The sequence below is a fragment of the Carassius carassius genome, chromosome 45, assembly GCF_963082965.1.
Source record: "Carassius carassius chromosome 45, fCarCar2.1, whole genome shotgun sequence".
Classification (NCBI taxonomy): Eukaryota; Metazoa; Chordata; class Actinopteri; order Cypriniformes; family Cyprinidae; genus Carassius; species Carassius carassius.
Genome location: NC_081799.1, coordinates 25644452 through 25666170, shown reverse-complemented (window position 1 = coordinate 25666170; position 21719 = coordinate 25644452). Strand labels below are relative to the sequence as shown.

Genomic DNA, 21719 nt, shown 5'->3' with positions numbered 1-21719 from the left:
ATTAAAATAATTTTTGAAGATCATGTGACACTGAAGACTGGAGGAATGATGCTGGAAATACAGCTGTAAATCTCAGAAATTAATTACAGCTTACAACAGATTAACATAGAAAGACATTATTTTAAATTGCAATAATATTTGATATTTTTTTATGTAGTTTTGATTAAATAAATGCATCTTTGGGGAGCAGAAAGTCGTGTCAGTAGTGAACGCCAAGTGCACACACATGTGGAAATGATAACTATAAAAAAAAAAATAGAAAAAATGAATGCAAGTATTTCTGTTATGGATGTCCAGTTGGCATCTTTCAACAACAAAACAAAACATTGACAATGATTGAAGAAAGCACCAAGTGAGCCACGCTTCACACACACTGATTACAGAGGGACAGTGTGTCCGCGAACAGCCTAAAGGACCAGGTGCAATATTAAGTGTGCGCTGGCCTCTCTGATGTAGTTCATGTATACCTCATTACGCCTCGGTCAACAAACAGCGTCCAGATGCAGCAAACAAACAGACCATGAGAACTGACAAACACTCCCAGAGCATTCTGAGCGCAAATCAGCCAAAAAGCGTCTGTGAGATGCATACTGGTTTGTCAATTTCTGACCCTTATAATTAAAGGGCAAATTTGCATTTAGTCATTCAGCAGAAACTCTTATCCAAAGCGACTTACAAATGAGGACAAAGCAATCCAAAAAACAAAACAAAAGAGCAATGATATGAGAAGAGTCTCCATTAGGCAAACACTCAAATAAACAGAAATAATACTCAAATAATAGTAATCAAATATACTTAATTATATCCAAATTATTAAATCAGTCCATTCAGTCCAAAATATGGAAACAGTCAAATAATTACACGGAAAATTTGCTGGTAAAATGTGAGTCAATGGCTACCGGCACTTTAAAAGACAGAAAAAAACATATACAGGCATTGCAGAATTTATTTTAGTGGCTCCTGTAAATATATTGAGGTCTTATGAAGCGAAACAATCAGTCTGTGCAAGAAACTAAATATTATTTTAGTATATTATTTAGGGCCAATCTCATTTCTCTGTCTTACCCCTTCCCCTTCCCCTTCCCCTTCCCACTTTGTCTGCGTCTTCCCCTTGCTTCTCGATACCGAGTGAAGGGGGGTAGGGGTAGAGCGTTCCACTAACAAATGAGACGCCACTCGATTGCCGTTTGCGTCATCTTCCCTTGCCACTATCTGGCTGCCACGTCAACAGAGGCGACAAGCATTGACATAAACAAACGAAGATGCCGTCGTCTCAGGTTGTGATATCGATTTCCTGGGCTCTCTTTATCTTTGCACGCTTGTGTGCCATCAATCAAAGACACCGTAGAAGAAGATTGTGTCCACCAGGTCAAATCAATCAAGGAATAACGAGTAATGTCACGAAAATTCACTTCACACTAATTTCACCTAAAAAACATAATATGAAGTGTCATGTCAAGGATACAGATAAAAATTAACGTTAGCTTAGCTCGACAAATATAGCTGCTAGCTAGCGGTTAACTAGCGATTTAAAACAAAAACATTACAATTAAAATCGCTTAAACATTGTATTAAAGTATCCTAAAACACGAGTGTCATAATTATAATGTCAATTAAACTGATGAAAATTACATTTGTGCGACTCCTTCACAGTACGACGCTCAGCCATAAAAAAGCTTGATGTTGGCACTTCTTGAAAAAATTATACGTTGTTACCCCTCTCTTTCAAGTGTGGTCCTCCGCAAACTTCGTTTCAAGGGCTATGTAGCCCTTCGCCTTGGCCCTAGCCCTTGATCAGAATGAGAATTGAGACGCCACTTCCCCTTTGTGGGGAAGTCGTGGCCTAATGGTTAGAGAGTCAGACTCCCAATCGAAAGGTTGTGAGTTCGAGTCCCGGGCCGGCAGGAATTGTGGGTGGGGGGAGTGCATGTACAGTTCTCTCTCCACCTTCAATACCACGACTTAGGTACCCTTGAGCAAGGCATCGAACCCCCAACTGCTCCCCGGGCGCCGCAGCATAAATGGCTGCCCACTGCTCTGTGTGTGTGTGTGTGTGTGTGTGTGTTCACTGCTCTGTGTGTGTGTGCACTTCGGATGGGTTAAATGCAGAGCACAAATTCTGAGTATGGGTCACCATACTTGGCTGAATGTCACGTCACTTTCACTTTTTTTTTTTCACTTTTCTCACATGAACGCGCAAAACCGAGGGGGAGGGGTAAGGGTAAGGGCTAAGACAGAGAAATGAGACGCAGCCTTATAATCCAGAGCTTCAGGCAAACGGTCTAGAATGACATGTGGTTCACGAATGAATCATTCTTTTGAACCGATTCTTTTTGGTGAACTACTTGAACCAATTCACCAAATCAGACTGAATCATTTGAAACAGTTCACAGCTCGGGCAGCACAGATCTACTAGTTACTCAATCTAAAAAAATAGCTTGGAAATGAGCCACAATAGCGGCGTATCTGATCCGCTGATGAATGAATCATTCAGTTCTCCAGTTCCTCTAACAGTCACTGAACTGAGCAAACAGTTCAGCTCGAAACCATAAGTTGAACTGAATATGCAAATGTGTGAACAGCGCTTGAAAACGGGGAGAAGTGAACGTTTTTATGGTTTCTCAAGGTTTATGTTAAAAGGTGAGCTGATAAAGACAGGTTACTCACTTTATATGCTTTGGAGATTTAAAACATCCACATTACAACAACTTGTGAATCATTTATTTGAACTAGCTCATTGAAGTGAACTGTCTGAAGGAATCAGTTCACAGAAAAGAATCAGGTTTCCCCGTGTGCCAGGCTCTGGATTACAGGTATAAAATGTTGTAAATCATGATCAGTTTCTTGCACAGACTGATTGTTTCGCTTCATAAGACCTCAATATATTTTCAGGAGCCACTGGGTTTAGTTTCATGTTTAATCATATGGTTTTTTGACTCTAAAAGTGTCGGTAGCCATTGACTTGCATTTTACGAGTCACCAAGGACCACAGCTTTCACTAAAAATCACTGATTTACTTTAGAAAAATAAATGCAGGGCTGTAGCTCATTTTTCCCAGTGGTCACTCTGGAGCATTAAACACGTGATTTGGTTGCACTTTGAGTATTAATCAATGCATGCTGATGAATAGTTTTTTGTTAGCATAGTTTATAGTTGCATGGTAACAAAAGAGGTTAACAGAACTTAAAAATTAAAAAAAATTAAAAATTAAAATTCTCCAAAAATTGTCTCAGTCTAGAGCCCTGAAAAGACTTCTACATCTTGGATTGAGGAAGAGTAAATGAACAGCACATTTTAATTCTTGGGTGAACTATCCCTTTAAGATTTCTATATGCAAATGTATCTTTACGGTTACCTTGGTATTGGCCATGTCCACAATATACTGATCTCCTTTGATGCATTCCATGACCTGGAATCCATCTCGGTCCAGAACTTTGGCTTGCGAGTTTCCCGCCACAACCAGAATGACGTCCCCAGTGACACTGTACTGCAGAGACCTGATCTGATGACTGCAATCACACACACACACACACACACACACACACACACACACACGATTTTACAAGAGATATTTGTGACCCTACCGCACAAAAGCAGTCTGAAGTCTCTGGGGTATATTTGCAGCAATAGACAACAATACACTGTATGGGTCAAAATTATCGATTTTTCTTTTACGCCAAAAATCAAAAATAAAAATATATATCAAAAAAATATATATATTTGATATATTTATTTTGATAAATATATCAAAACTTAATTTTTGATTAGTAAAGTGTAGTAGTCAACCGATATTGTTTTTATTTTTGACAGCTGATGCCGATATCTTGGAAAATAGGGGGGCCAATAGCCGATATAAAACCGATATAATTGTAATTTTTATTTGCATTAACCTTTAAGAAATGTAAAATCATTTGACAATGGATTAAAAAAATAAATGTGTAAAATAAACATGCTTTAGATAAAGTATTTTTCACAAAAATTAATAAAAATATAATTAAAAAGGAAGTAAACACTGTCACCAGTGTGCACTGGGAATCATATTTTTCAAATAAAGCCTGGGTAACGCTCATTTTTACATACAGCACACAGTGAAAATGACATCAATATCACAGTGGGCAAATGCATAAAGCGCAGCATAATTTAAAATCACAAGTTTGTGTATTTGCTTAATGCTGACGGCAGACGAGAAAGTATTATAAATGTTTGCCTTTCTATTACTAATAATATATAAGCAACTTTTACAATACTCTCTGTATACATTAATTCTTTTGTTTAACCATTTTATCTGATTATTAAATGGACTTTTATCCGTATTAAACAGAACTTTAAATGACGACAGTGAGAGTGTGCCGCTCCCAGCGCCGTCAAAATAAAAGTCAGTTGCCTGGTCAAAATAAATAAAATCCCGCCTCAAACACATAGGCCAAACAAGAAAATGATCGACCAATGGCGATATTTGAAAAATGCCAAATATCGGCCGATACATCTACTTTGGTGATATATCAGTCGACCACTAGTAATATGCATTGATAAGAACTACATTTGAACAACTTTAAAGATGATTTCTTCAATATTTAGATATTTTTTTTGCATCCTCAGATTTCTAATTTTCTAATTGCTGTATCTCGGCCAAATATTGTCCTCCTAACAAACCATACATCAATGGAAAGTTTAATGTATAAATAAATGTATGAATTTCAATTTAAAAAAATTGACCCTTATAACTTATATTGAGGTTTTGTGTTCTAGGGTCACACATGATCGATATAAAAGAAAATATATATATTTTTAAACAATTACAAAAAACTATTTATTGTAAAAGTAGAATAGTAATTATAATTAGATATTTACAAGCATACTTTATTTTCTTTTATACTACAATATATTAATGTCTTCACTTTAACTACATAAAATCAAAGACTGAACCAGTACAAAATTAAGCAATACATTTTTTTTACCAATATACAAGCATAAATATTTTATATATATATAAACAATTTTAATTAAATATAAAGTTGATTTATACATAGATTGTTTACCCCAAAATAAGAATAAAACATTTATTTTGCTTTGTAGAAAATATGAATGGCAATAAAATAAGTTTAACACTTTCTATATGTCCAAACCTGGTCATGAGCATTAATAATTAAAATCAACTGGGAGAATGAAAAATGTAATAGTTCATCCCAGACATTTTACTTTTCTTTCATTCTCATCACTTTAATGCAATTACACTTTATTTAAATAAATGAAAAGCTGCACTACAAACACTTTCATGATGCATAAATACAATTTAAATAATATATCAGTATTTTTTGCATTATAGCAATGGTGAAAATGGGCTTCACGGTCATTCAAACGACAAAAACAAAGTAATAAAGGTTTTGAAAAAGTCAGTTTCTGTTCTGGTGTGTAATGTGACCCAGCCGTGTTCAAGCACTTAAGCTGTGCTAATACAGAACAAGCACTAGATAAAGCATGATCTGTGCAAACAGAGTCCTAGTGTGAAGCAATTCATCATCTCTGCGCTGTTTAAGAGAGAAGTGAGCACAGTTAGTGTAATATTGAGCGCTGCGGTCCTGGAGAGACTGTTAACTGTGTCCATGACTATGTGAGAGCGCAGAGAAGAAGAAAACATGATCACCAGAAGCAGAGGTCTGCTCTAAATTCCTGTTACCCTTTCTGGGTCACCGGCTTTATGGGCTCCACATGGGCCGCGTGTTTTCTTTGGCTGTTCTGCTCGCGTCTGCTGGTAAAAAGATGCCACCGTACCTGGGCTGATGAACTTGTTAATGTGCCGTGGCGCTTTAGTAAATCACACTCGGGCTCAGCCAATTGGAGTTCAAGATCTCGAGACATTTGGGTTCCACTTTTAGGAGGATTTCAAGGAAAAAGATTAGACAAGACCAAAAATACCCAGCATCTGGCTGCATTTAGCTGATTCGACCGGAGATCGAGGGCCTGTTTAAAAATAGGTTTTGTACGGAAAAGGAGAGTGCTATTTTATTTTTACATTAAATTAATGGGAATTTAAGATATAAAATGTGCTTAATTATCATTTATAACAAGAAAATGTAAAATGCAAAAAAAAAACATTTACATTTTTTTATGTAAAATATAATTGTTTTATACTCATTAGATTTTCATTACTGTAAACCATTATAAATGCTAAATATAAATGAAAATTGTATCAAATATTACCTTAATGTTTTTAAACAATGCAATTTAAATAATAAATAATTACGATCATATTATATTGTAATGTACATTTTTGCATTCAATTCATGAGAATTTGGGGATAAAATGATTAATGAAAATAATTTTAATTATTAATGATAAAATGCAAAAAAAACTAATTCTGCATGTAAAATATTTTTATTATGTTAGAAATCTCTATAAATTAATTTTAATTGCTTGGTTCCTTTATTCATTTTAAACACTACATATTTTATCTACATCAGCATTAAACAAAGGCACCAAATATTACCATATTGTTTATTTTTTATACAATTTAGATAATAAAAACACTTATTTTTATTTTATTTTATACTGATTTAATACATCAGTTCAGTAAACAAGGAGTTAATATTAAGTGACTTACATTGAGTAATAAAACTAAGTCACATCTCCATTCAAATACAACATTGCTTCAATTATGAATGAAAGTGTTTAAATGAATCTGATTCAATCACCTGTTCATAAAGAGTCACTTGCTTCATTCCTGAACGAATCAGCTGTTCGAATGAATCAATTGAATGAATGATTCAGTGATAAAATCAGTGACTTGCTGCCACCTGCCGGCAGTGTTACTTTCATTTTTAAAGTATCTTTTCCGTTATGTAAATCATTTAATACTTCTTATTTTGGATTTTGGATTCTTATCTTAGATTTTCAAAATACAAATTCTGAATACAAACACACACATTGGTTAATTCTGATCTCATTTGATTGGTAACTTATTCTTCTTATTCTAGGTGTTTTTATTCTGTCGTTTCAATTAGAATTTTTTAAAAGCTTATTAAATCGATTTTTTTTTACGAAAGATAACACTTTTAATAAAGTTAGAAAAATGCAAACACAAAGGTTAAAACAAAATTCTACTGTAAATCACTTTGAGTCGTCAAATATCACCTTGAATGGGAAAGAACATTTTTTATAAAATTTTGAATTAATAATAAGAAGGTGCTCTTAAATATTTAACTGTGCTCCTCATTTTAAGTTCATAAAAAAAGTCAGTCTAATCTTCACATAATTTTTTTTTAAATTATATTTTACTACCGTATTTTCCAGACTGTAAGTCACACTTTTTTTTCATAGTTTGGCTGGTCCTGCAAATTATAGTCAGGTGCGACTTATTTATCATAATTAATTTGACATGAACCGAGAAAAAAGAACTAAGAGAAAACATTACCGTCTCTAGCCACCAGAGGGCGCCCTCTCGCGGCTGTAGACGGTAATGTTTTCTCTTGGTTCTTGGTTCTACATAAATGCGACTTATAGTCCAGTGTGACTTATATATGTTTTTTCCCTTGTCATGACGTATTTTTGGACTGATGCGACTTATACTCGGGTGCGACTTATAGTCCGGAAAATACGGTACATAGAAAAAATGTAATGAGAATAAAAATAGCTTTCTTTTTTTTTCAATTTACATCATATATCTAGCTTTTGTTTGAGATTATTATATTACGTATCAATTATTTTTTTGCATTAAATTATTGGGAATTTGGGGGGAAAGTGCTTAATTGTGCTAATTAATAATGACAAAATGTAAAAAAAAAAAAAAAATGTAATGTAAAATACAACTTGTAAAGGCTTTCTGGGTCAGCAATATTATTCTTCAAGTAAATATATTTTTACAATATTTTAATTCATATAAAATAAAAGACAGAATAATTTTTTTGGTCATTTTTTATATTTCGCCAACTTTTTTCATCATTGCATAAATGAAATAGCCAAAATGTGCTTTTTACTGTCTTGTCTAGCTTTTTAAAAAAAGAATTTAATTATAATAAATAAATAAAAATTATATATATATATATATTAGGGATGTCCCGATCAGGTTTTTTTGTCCTCGAGTCCGAGTCATTTGATTTTGAGTATCTGCCGATACCGAGTCCCGATCCGATACTTCTATTATACATAAAAAAAGAATAAAGAAGAGCGAAAAAACTGATCCAGGATGTTCAATAAATTACATTTTGAAATATATTCAAATATAAAACAGCTATTTTAAATAGGCTAGTAAAAATATTTCAAAATCTTACTGTTTTGCTGTACTTTGGATCAAATAAATGCAGGCTTGGTGAATAGAAGGGACTTCTTAAAAAAAAAAAAAAAACCTTAAGCTTACTGTTCAAAAACTTCTGACTGGTAGTATAGGCAACTTTATTTTTTCTCTAATTTCTAGCTTTTAATTGGCTTAGAAATCTATAACTGCTGGACAATAACAAATAATAATGATTTGTTTATATACTACAAACACTGTTTATCACATAATAATGCAGAATAGTTTCTATACTGTAATAAATACTATGTCAATCAGCACTGCATTGTTCATACTTTATTTATCACCTGCTGGAGATGACTTGAAGAACAATTTATTGTCGTGATCGTATTTTAACGTCTTCGTGTTTGCATAAGTTTCTGTTTTCCTGTGCGCACCACAGCATAGCTGGACGCTTTTGTCCATATTAGGAATTTCCTGATATCAGCGCGAGAGCGCGCTCCGGCTTCAAGTATGAATGAAACACACACTGCATGAGAGTTTAGCGCTCTGTGATGTTCATCTCGCTGTATCCTGGGTCCGAATGAAACTATCATGTCTCTTTGAGTTTAAATCTATATTTATTCACACCAGCTCTTGAAAACAAAGTGATGTCATGCCGCACGCGTCACTGTTTCTGTGTGGAGTCAAAAGGGTCTAACTCTGTGCCACCGCATAACAAAAGATGTGTTAAAAATTAATGAGAATATATATCCGAGTCCTGATCGGGAGGTAACGTCCGATTCCGATCGAGTCTGAAACCACGCGATCGGGCCTGATTTCCAATCACGTGATCGGATCTGGACATCCCTAGTATATATATATATATATATATATATATATATATATATATTATTTATTTATTTATTTATCTATCACAAACACACACGTATATTTACTCAACACTGAACATTTTTTAACATTCTAGAAAACAATACACCAACAAAGCACAATATAACTTAAAATTTATAAGTGAATAAAAGTATATTTTTTTGGCCATTTTTGAGACCCCCTTCTCGAATCAGTGATGCACTTTCTACTGTACAAATAAAAGAGACTTCATTTAAAAAATCAGAAAATATTACAGATCCCAATTTGAACACTATGTGTGAGTGTTATAAATTATGCATTGGTAATAGAGCAGTAGTGATTATTATTATCGTCGTACTTTTCTTATTTTATTTTAAAAATGCAAGAAAATGTAACTGAGCATCGGTCGAGTTCCCTAATATCTCAAGACCATTGTGTTCCTCTGAGGGGGATTTCTAGTTAAAGCAGAGCTCTGACTGGAGACAGACGAGGTGTACGCACCATTCACACGGCTGCAGCGATCGGAAGGCATGCAGCGCAGAGTCCATCCCGGCGAAATCCCAAAACTTGACGTCGTAGTCGAAGCCTCCGGTGACCAGACGAGCGCCGGACGGATCCAGAGCCAAAGCTGAGACCTGGACCAGAAAGCAGCTTCATTAGATGCTCTCTAGAGCCTTAAGAGACTATTAACACTCAGAAATATTAAAGAGCTGAATAACGACTCCGAGGTCTTCTGTGCAGCAGAACTGACCTCAAACTACTTTTGAATTTTAAAGATTAAAATTAAAAAAAAAAATAATAATTCTAAATAAATACTTAATAAAATTGCTAGTAATACTAATAACAATAATGTGCTTAAATATCAAGAAAGTAAGGTAAATGTTTTTTTTTGTATGTGACTTTTGGACAGTATGTATAATAAGACCTTTTATAATAATCATGTAATTTTTTTAATCTTTAAAAATAATTATTGTAATTATTATTTAAAAATATATATGATCTAAAGAAAAATTGCATATATAATTATATTAAAATTATAATATTAATATACAATCAATACAAAATTCACAATATAAATAATATATTAATTTGAAAGAATTCAAATTCATGTTGGAAATGTATGTATTTACAGACTAATATTACAATATTAATATTTAATTAGTAATACCATATGAACAGTTATAATATATCAATTATAAATAGTAAATAGAAAATACATTAAAAAAATTCTACATTATAAATTAAAAATTATATTTTTATATTTATTTAAATATTTCAATGTAATGGTAAATGTAATAAATAATACTGCAAATATTATCAAATATATTTACAAATATTTTAAATGATTGTGATTTATGGAAGAACAGTTGTTTTGTGTGTAATGAAGTCCGAGCTGAAGAGAAGAATGAGAAGCTCATTTAGAAATGAATGCGGTCACTAGACTGACGTGTTGATCGGAGGATGAGCGTCAGATGGACACTTACACTTTTGGAGCCGTGCTGAAGCGTGATCTCATGAGAGTCCGGGATCCTCTTCACTGGACTCTGTCCAGAAACACAAACATCTGCAGTGACTTTCATTCAGTAGATTTAACCCAGCGGCCCGAAGCCGTACTCATCTATCAGAGCCCTCAAACACCACAGGCCTGAGAGAACACTGTTACAGAGAGACCACGACATTCACAACACACACACACACACACACACACACACACACACAGAGACAGAGACAAATCAGACACACACTCACTCACACAGAGAAAAATCACACACACACACACACACACACACACACAGAGACAAATCACACACACAGAGACAAATCACACACACACACAGAGACAAATTACACACACACACACACACACACAGAGACAAATCAGACACACACTCACTCACACAGAGAAAAATCACACACACACAGAGAAAAATCACACACACACACACACACACACAGAGAGACAAATCTCACACACACACACAGAGACAAATCACACACACACACAGAGACAAATCACACACACACACACACACACACAGAGACAAATCTCACACACACACACACACACACACACAGACAGAGACAAATCAGACACACACTCACTCACACAGAGAAAAATCACACACACACACACACACACACACAGAGACAAATCACACACACAGAGACAAATCACACACACACACACACAGAGACAAATCTCACACACACACACACACACACACAGAGACACAGACACATACACACACGCACAGACAAATCACACACACACGCTCGCACTCACGCACGCACACACACACAGAGACAAATAACACACACACACCCACACGCACGCACACACAGAGACAAATCACACACACACGCACACTCAAACACACGCACGCACACACACACGCACGCGCACACACAAACACACGCACGCACACGCACACACACACAAACACACTCAAACACACGCACGCACACACGCACACACACGCACACACTCAAACACACGCACGCACACACACACGCACACTCATACACGCACGCACACACACGCGCGCACACTCAAACACACGCACGCACGCACTCTCACACACGCGCAAAAAACCCACACACTCACGTCTGCTTCACACACTCACACAAACTCACACTCCCTCACCGCTCCAGAGACAGTATGACCCACACACATTCATCTGATGTTTTTAATCTCTCTACAGCCATCAACTCAACATCTGAGGTAAAATGACAGCATATGAAGCACTTATGAAGGCTAATAAGTCTTATTAGTCATTTGTATTGATACCTAAGGGCAGTGTGTCCCTCTAGTGGCATCAGAGAGACATTACACACACACACAACACAGCTCTCGCTTGGAGCCAGATAAACAAATTAAATATTACCGTCTGCCTCACGCAGTGGTGGACGAAGTACACAGATCACGTACTTCAGTAAAAGTACAGATACGTATAGTAAAATATTACTCCAGTAAAAGTACTCCTTTTTCAATTTTACCCAAGTGAAAGTACAAAAGTACTCGATTTTTTATGTACTTAAGTAAAAAAGTACTGAAAGATAGATGTTTGCAATTTTATATAGGCTACTTAATTTAATTTTATATTAGCACATATTTTTTTTATAATTCTACTGCTCAAAATACCTGGGATTTTTTCCAAAATAACCACTATATGGAGTCAGGATATATTTGTGTTGTTGATATGGACTACACTGATGAGAGTGATGTTAACTGTGAAGCTTACACTGTGATGTACCTGAGAGAAAACAGAGATGACCATCTGATTTACACCAGTAAGAACAAAGTATTTTAAAGTTTGTTGTTTTACAGAACATTACAGTTATATATGACATGATAATAAGGCCTGAAGTTAGGAAGAACATTTTAAGGAAAATATAATTATATTTTCACAATGATTTTTTCCTTCTCAAACCTTGTCTGTTGTGTAAAAACACCCCTGGCCAAACGGGGTGCATCTCTTCCCACTTTGATAATTACTGTAGTTACCATTTTCTGAACATCACATCCTTTCTTTTCTCCCCAGATGTAATCTATATATATATATATATATATAGGTGGTTGAATAAAAATATTTGGACATTATAAAAATTACCTCAAGTTAGCACCAGCAAGCTTGTTAGCTAGACAGTTAGCATCAGCTAACAATATTTACTTATTTTCGGTACGGTTATGAATAAACATTCATGTCTGTCTACTCGTCTAGTTAATCCAAACAATATAACGTTACTGTTGATAAACAATATAAAAACAGACGTCACATAGGACACTGTAGCGTTTTAATAAAACTGTTAATATTACGGCAGCGGGGAATTTGAACATGCATGAGTTATTTTATTTAATCTGTGTTAGTTTAATGTTTTTTTTTTACCTAAAACACAGAGACGCTGATTGATGTGTCTGCACTCGAGCATTTCAGTGGGCTTAAATAGATCACTCTTTACAGCGGATTTAGTTCCCAAACAACGGACAATTTTGACCTAAATATGATTTTCAGTTACAATAATTAATCCTAAATTTCGACATTAATAGCTTACTTTTAGAAACATCCAGGGCCGTAGCTGGGGTTTGCGAGGTCCCGCTGAAGATTGTACCTGTTGGCCCTGTTTGAAATTGTTTAATCTGTATGTTCGTTCATTTTTATTTATTTGTGCTATTTACACAATGTTTAAGTTTTTTTTTTTTTCAAGTTTGTAGGTGTCCAGGTACAGAAACCGAATAATTAAATGTAAAATAGCACTGGATAGTCTTCAATGTAAAAATGAAATATACAATCAAACCTACATTTATTCAGACACCTTCAACATTTCTCACATTATTACAGTTTATTTGCTATTGCTTCTAAAATGGTTATAAAATATGACAAGAACTTAGAGTTAAACTGTGTCAGAACAAATTCGTCTTGATAATGTCATAACTTTGATAGAAATTTAATGGATTACAATCAACCAAAACTACAGACAATTGTTACAATATTTACACAACTATCAATACTTTGTTGACCAATTACCGAGCAATGCTTCATTTGGTTCAGACTGTGGTGTGAAAAGGTTGCATTAGCAATTCAGAAGAAAAACACATAAGCAATGCATGGTGCTTTACAAGGTGCTGAATAATTTTTGGTCCCAATTGTATATATAGATAGAGAGATAGAAACATTATATCTGTTTCACTAGTAGGTCACTGTATGGAGATTCTTTGGGTATAATATGTCACAGTTTGCTTATACTCACTTACATAAATGTATTAGTGTCCTGTACCTACTAGTAAAATATACATATCAAAAATTATATCTGGAGTCTGAATATTTTTTGGTTTGACTGTGCATACATTCTTGTTAAAACTACAAAGTAATTCAGTCAAGAGCAGTGAGTGATTTTCATTTTCTTGGATTAACATTACAGCAGCAGCTAGTAGCTAAATTAGGCGCGGTCACTTTAAGAGACGATGAATGCATCTTTTTCCTCAACTGTTTACTTTAACTTAAGAAATAACTGACAAATAACTGAAAAAAAAAATAAAACAGATTTTTCCAGCATACTTTCCAAGGTGGATATTTTGACATATTTTCTATGTATTTGTCGGCACAAGAGCAAAAAGAAGCAGTTTCGGTGTTCAAGTGTTTTGAGAGATGCCTCGTGAGCCTGAACACCGCGAGAACTGAACTTTGTATTTACTACATTTATCTTTGTTTTGTGTTACTTTAATATTACTATATGTAGGTATTTGTTTACATGTATGTATACGTGTGTATATATACGTGTATGTTAATATTATAATTTTTGTTCTTTTTGCATTGTCCCTTTTTTGTCTTTTACTTTTTAGGTCCTGATCTCATACACCTGATTACCCGTATCTTGATATTGAACTTAATTAGTCCACTAATTGCTTATTGATGATGGGAGTGGTTTGGAGTGTTTTTATGTGTGAGCACACCAATTGTGATTATCACCTTGCCCTGAGGAAGACCATTGCGGTCGAAACATGTCGGCATTTTAATTTTGATATTGGCCATACCACAATAAAGGCTTCTTAATGTTTACCTTCTCCACCTGAATTCTTTTTGAGTGCCTGGGACCTGTGTATTTTTCATTCTATATTGCTTCCCCATTCCCAGAGCACCTACTACAAGTTCTTATCTCACCGGAGCGCCGGGTTGAATCGTTTTCTATTTACCGCGAGAACTGAATTGGGCTCTTTCACATCTTTTTGTTTGTTCAAACTGCGATTTGTATTTGTTCGTTCAGGTGCAGGAGGGACTTCGAGGAGAACTTCACAGAAGACAGCTCAGTTCGCACCGAACACAGCGCGCGAGTAACCAGCTACTCTGTTAAGCTTTTTCGTGTCTTGTGTTTGGATGCTTTAATGTTTAAATCGACAAGTGGTAATTTAAAAACACGTGAAAATGATAAGCTTTCATGACGACGCGCAGCAGTGGCCCGTCAACTGTCCTGACTGAGCATCTCCCATCAGAATTTCACTGGAAACATGTCAAATAAAAGTAGTTTTGGATGCTAAATGCAGAAATGTAAACATTCAAAGGTCAAAAGGTTGACAGAAAAACTATTTCATTTCCATAATCTAGAACATCATTAAATCAATGACACTGCAAAAATAAAAAAGAGGCTTTAAATGTTAAAATATTCTAGTTCATTGTATTTTCATTGGAAATATTTATTATAAATACTATGTTTGTCTACATTAGCATAAATTAAATGCATCAAATTAAAAAAATTTTACTATAACATTTAAATAATATATTTAATATATATTTTGCATTAAATATACTATACATTAAATAAAGTCAAAAAGCAAAAAAAAATTACTTCTGAAAAAAAGAATTACTTTTCTTAAAATTATTTTACTATATAGTTATTTTTATTCTCATTAGATTTACATTACTATAAGCATTAATTATGAATTATATGTTTTGGTTTATCTGCATCAGCGTTAATTAAAGGCATCAAATTCTAAAAAAATGTTTTTACTCAACAATTTAAACATTTTGATAATATTACATCATAATAGTTTTATACATAATAAGTTTTAAATATTTACTAAGATTTTAATATTAATATTTATCATTCCATTAAAGGAAATTTGAAGATAAAATGTGCTTAATTATAATTAAAAATGACAAAAGATACATTTTTTAAATGCTAAATATATATTTCTTTACTAAATAGTTATTTTACTGTCATAAAATTTCATTACTATTAAACAAACATGCAAAAACACGTTTTATCTACATCAGCACAAAGGCATCAAATATTATTATAAATGTTAGTTTTTTTTACAAGACAATTGCTATAATCTATATTAATACAGTATAATATGGATAATACAGATGAAGACAGATTTCAAGTTGAATGTAAACATTAGTAAAGAGGTAAACATTAAATCTGATCTGCATGTGTGAATATGATTTATGGGACTGAAAGATGAAAATACACTCACGTCATCTTCCTCATCATTCATATCGTCATCATCATCATCATCATCATCATCAGCGGTGCTGTGCTTGTATCCAGGAGGCAGCGGTGGCCCGACCACATCATCATCATCATCATCATCATCGCTTTCCTCCGGCTGAGCACTGAGCACAACAGGAAGTGGAGGACCAATGACATCAGAGTCCTGCTTCCTGTTCACACAAACGCATGATGACGGAACAAGAACTGGCATGAAATAGATAGATTACTAATCAGAAATGAAGTTTTGATACATTTACAGTAGGAAATTCACTAAATATCTTCATGGAACATGATCTTTACTTAATATCCTAATGATTTTTGGCATTAAATACAAATTTATAATTTTAAAACATACAGTGTATTGCTGGCTATGTAGTTATAAAACTTTAAATGCATAACACAAATTGTACAGAAATATTAAATCATATTTCATAACATTCAGTAGATCATTACACAGTTTCACAAATTTTAGACTTTTTTTTTTTTTGGTGTTATTGTTTTTTTAGTGTTACAATTAGGTAAAGTAGCAAAAATAAAACTTTGTGAATATAATATTTCCTGATTAAATGACACATTCCCTATATATTCTATCTGTTGTGTTTACAATGAGAAAGATAACAGAATCTCACACAGAGTTAAAATAATCAAAATATCCTTTTTCAAAATATCTGCTAGTGAAATTATTATAGAATTTCTGTTATTATTTGTATCATTATTATTACTACGACTGAATAACAATAAAAATAAATAAACATTATATTCTGAAGGGAAACTAGAATTTAAATTTCAAAATATCTGCTAGTGAAATTATTATAGAATTTCTGTTATTATTTCTATCATTATTATTACTACGACTGAATAACAATAAAAATAAATAAACATTATATTCTGAAGGGAAACTAGAATTTAAATTTCAAAATATCTGCTATTGAAATTACAGATTTTCTGTTATTTTCCCATTATTATTATATTATTACATAATGAATAATAATAATAATAATAATAATAATAATAAATAAAAATAATTTTCTAAAGGGAAATTACAATTTAATTTTTAAAATATATGCTACTGAAATTATTATAGAATTTCTGTTATTATTTCCATTATTATTATTATTATTAATATTACATTAACACTGGATAATAATAAATAATAGTAAATAAACATTAGAATTAGATTTTAATTTTCAAAATATTTGCTATTTAAATGATTGAATTTCTGTTATTTTTCCATCATTATTATTAAATAATGAATAATGATAATAATAAATAAAAATCATATTCTAAAGGGAAACTAGAATTTAATTTTCAAAATGTCTGCTGTTTAAATTATTGAATTTCTTTTATTATTTACATTATTATTATTATTATAATTACATTAGTTTTTTTTAATTATATAATAAATAAAAAGAAAACAGATAGAATATAAAAGGAATAGAGCAAGCAAGTGTTAGGTCTTTTTTTGCTTCTTGTTAAGTGTATAATAAATAAAAAGAAAAACAAAGAATCTAATGTTAGTTTTCTTTTAAGATTAGAATTAGAATAGAGAGAGCTCGACTGATTTATTCTTTATTGTCTTCCTATAGTAATCATAATGTCATGCAGTGTTTATTATTAAACAGTTGTGGTGATGCTCTGTACCTGGACGCTGACGGCTTGCTGCTCTGAGAGCTGCTGCTGGCCTCAGTTTCCTGTTTCTCACGCTCCTCTGTGACAGAAAAACTCAGAGTCAAGAGGATTCTTCAAACTCAGAGGTCAGAGGTCAGACTAGAGGTGAAGTAATGACCTAAGATGCGCTGGCTCCTCTCGATGGCTGTCCTCCTCGTCTGCTCAAACATCGCCTCCAGGTCAAAGGTGCGCGCTTTCTTCCCTGAGCACCAATCAGACAGGATTCAGACTCAACACGTGACACTGAAGACACACACAGCTCCAGAAACACTCACCGAACCCAGAGAAGCCCATGACAGAGGAGAGGTCTGCATCACTGCTGGAGTCACCTGAGATCAACACAGCATGATCAATCAGAATACTTTACATTACACTCTCTAAATATCTGCTATTGAAATTAACACAGATTTTCTGTTATTGTTTACATGATTAATAATAACAAAATATATATTCTAAAGGGAATTTAATGTTAATTATTTGCTATTGAAATTATTGAATTTCTGTTATTTCCGTTATTATTATTACTACATAAACACTGAATAATAATACAAATAAATAAATTAACATTCTAAAGGGAAATTAGAATTTAATTTTCAAAATATCTGCTACTGAAATTATTATAGAATTTCTGTTATTATTTACATTATAATTATTATTATTATTACATTGTGAATAATAATACAAAGTATATTCTAAAGGGAAATTAGAATTTAATTTTCAAAATATAGAAATTAATAGATTTTCTGTAATTATTTACATTATTATTATTTACATTTTATTACCTTAACACCGAATAATAAAAATAAATAAACATTCTAAGGGAAATAAGAATTTTTTTATTTTTAAATCTGCTATTGAAATTACAGAATTTCTGTTATTATTTACATTATTGTTATTATTAATACATAAACACTGAATAATACAAAATATACATTCTAAAGGGAAATATGAATTTAAATTTTCTCAATATTTGCTATTGAAATTATAGAATTTCTATTTTTTCCCATTAATATTGTTATTATTATTACATAAACAGTGAATAATAATAAATAAAATTTTATTCTAAATGGAAAATTTGAGTTTGATTTTCAATTTAGTTTTTTTTGCTATAGCTATTACAGAATTTTTGTTATTATTATTATTAAAGAATTACTACCTTTACAAAAAGTTATTGAACAATTAATAAAGTGTGGGTGTCAGTTAAAAATAATAAATAAAACAGATTCTAACATATTATAAAAGGAAAATCTGAGTAAATTTTTTTTACATTTCTGCTATTGAAATTATTAGATTTTCAGTTATATAAATTTCTGCTCTAGTTATTATTACAGAATTTCTGTTATTATTATTATTATAGAATTATTACCTTTACATAATAAAAATTGTGTATATAAACAATGAATAATGTTTGGGTGGCAGAAAAATGTATAAATTCAATTATTATTATGGTAAATTTGAGTTAGAATTTAATTTATATTATTCTATTATAGAATTTTAACCTTTACAAAAGATACTGTAACAATGAAGAATTATAATAAAATAAAACAATCATCATCATCACCTAAAGGGAAAATTTTAAATTATTGCCTTAGATTACAAAAACGAACTCGGTGTGCGAGTGATACATAATAAAAAAAACACTAGGTTTATTTATTTATTTAATTATTGATAATGTGTAGGTGGTAAACAAAATAAATATGTTAATGATGGGCATCTGTCCCTTAACGTGATTGGTTATTGAACTGTGACGTAGTAAACCGATGACGGTTATAAACCGGGTATGTTTGAGAAACTGGTTTAAAGAAGAAAATCCTCAGCAATGGTGTTGACTAATGGATAAATGGCACATGGTTTGTCTAAAAGCGAATTAAAAACAACATCTAGACTAACGGTTATTCTGGTTATTGTTTGAAGAATCCCCAGAATCGCATGTTCAGGCGTCTGTGATGATGATGATTATTATTATTAAAACAGCGCGGCGACCGGAATTGACTTCATTAAACCACCGACGCTTTCAGAAACACGCAGTGCCGCACTTTAAACACACTGACCTCACTAACACGACGGAAACACTCCACAAAATACAAAATAAAGTCAGAAACTCACCAGCATCACTCACGCTATCAGCCATGACTAAAAGATCACACACACTTCCGGGACGCCGAGAGTCAAAATAAAAGTCTCTCCTAAACACAAGCCCAATGACGTCATCGCGAACTGTTTTCACCATAGACATATAAATACCTAGACGCCTCATTGGCCGCTTTGAGCCGTTGCCACGATACGTCAACGCGTCCGCCATGTTAGTGAGGGCAAGACTGCCTTAAAACAAATGAAAGTAAACGGGGGAGCTGCGGTTTTTACTGAATAAAAACACGATAACGTTCACATTTATCCACCGATTTCAGAGGTTTGTGATCTATGTGCAGTTAAAAAAAAACTTTGCCTCCAGTTATTTAGTTAGGTTTGGAAAATTATTAATTGAAAGCTCACATGTGTCTCACTTGTTGATTTCGTTGGTTTACAAATCTGTTAATTTAGTATAACTGTGACATATTCATGTAATGTAATTTGAATGTACATTACATATGTAGTTGTTTTATTGCTTTCTCTGTGTTCAATCCCAACATTTTTCTTTCTTTTTTTCTCTCTTTCTTGTGTCTCAGGTCAGAACACAGTGAAGTGAAGTAAAAGTGACATTCAGCCAAGTATGGTGACCCATACTCAGAATTTGTGCTCTGCATTTAACCCATCCGAAGTGCACACACACACTGTGAACACACACACAGAGCAGTGAACACACACACACACACTGTGAACACACACACAGAGCAGTGGGCAGCCATTTATGCTGCGGCGCCCGGGGAGCAGTTGGGGGTTCGATGCCTTGCTCAAGGGCACCTAAGTCGTGGTATTGAAGGTGGAGAAAGAACTGTACATGCACTCCCCCCACCCACAATTCCTGCCGGCCCAGGACTCGAACTCACAACCTTTCGATTGGGAGTCCGACTCTCTAACCATTAGGCCACGACTTCCCTTCCCACAGCTCATTCCCTTTGAAATACTGGGATAAAATCTAAATAATACATCTTTAAACACTTATAATTTACTATCGTTGAGAAAATGTAATAAAACAAGTCAATACAAATCAAAAAGTGACACTTGTAGTCTGCTTTTCATTTTGATAGCACTATAGCCTACAGATGAACTCCACAACAAATAATAACACATGTAACTGATGAGGCTATGGATCCAGTGAAAATGAAAATATGCACTGCTACAGTGCACAGTAGAAATATAGTAAACGTGATATGTTATATTAAAAAGTATATGTAGTACAACTTAAAGTAAAGTGAATAATATGAAAAGAGAGTACAACGGTACAATAACATATAATATAATAGATTTATAAAATTCTATGTATAATATGAATAATACCATAATAAATAACTGAACAACAATAGGTTAATAATAGCAAGAAGAATATGTAATATAAAGGGTGGAATAATACAGAATAGACAAAAATGAAGAATAAATTAATAGTAAATTAAAGAGTAAAATAAAAAAAATTGAAATGTAATTTTAAAATACTATTTGTGTAATAATTATTTATCAAATTAAGACACAACTAATGACACAACACAAAAAAATTGTGGACATGAGTTCCAAATTGTGTTTAATTAATGAGCTCCTTAAGTACAACCCGAATTCCGGAAAAGTTGGGACGTTTTTTAAATTTTAATAAAATGAAAACTAAAGGAATTTCAAATCACATGAGCCAATATTTTATTCACAATAGAACATGGATAACGTAGCAAATGTTTAAACTGAGAAATTTTTACACTTTTATCCACTTAATTAGCTCATTTAAAATTTAATGCCTGCTACAGGTCTCAAAAAAGTTGGCACGGGGGCAACAAATGGCTAAAAAAGCAAGCAGTTTTGAAAAGATTCAGCTGGGAGAACATCTAGTGATTAATTAAGT

The 21719-nt window shown here is 32.9% G+C and overlaps 1 protein-coding gene across 1 annotated transcript in view; it reads right to left on the bottom strand.

Moving 5' to 3' along the window:
• The window catches only part of LOC132127260 (WD repeat-containing protein 70), a 62592-nt gene extending 42668 nt beyond the window's left edge, over window positions 1-19924 (bottom strand). Inside the window, exons 1-8 of the mRNA XM_059539050.1 lie at window positions 19841-19924; window positions 18010-18063; window positions 17853-17936; window positions 17708-17774; window positions 16050-16236; window positions 10561-10620; window positions 9578-9711; window positions 3356-3509 (exon numbers count right to left, since the gene is read on the bottom strand). Coding sequence (XP_059395033.1) covers window positions 3356-3509; window positions 9578-9711; window positions 10561-10620; window positions 16050-16236; window positions 17708-17774; window positions 17853-17936; window positions 18010-18063; window positions 19841-19865 — 765 coding nt within the window. The 5' untranslated portion in view covers window positions 19866-19924. The remainder of the gene's footprint in view (window positions 1-3355; window positions 3510-9577; window positions 9712-10560; window positions 10621-16049; window positions 16237-17707; window positions 17775-17852; window positions 17937-18009; window positions 18064-19840) is intronic.
• Window positions 19925-21719: the final 1795 nt, after the last annotated feature.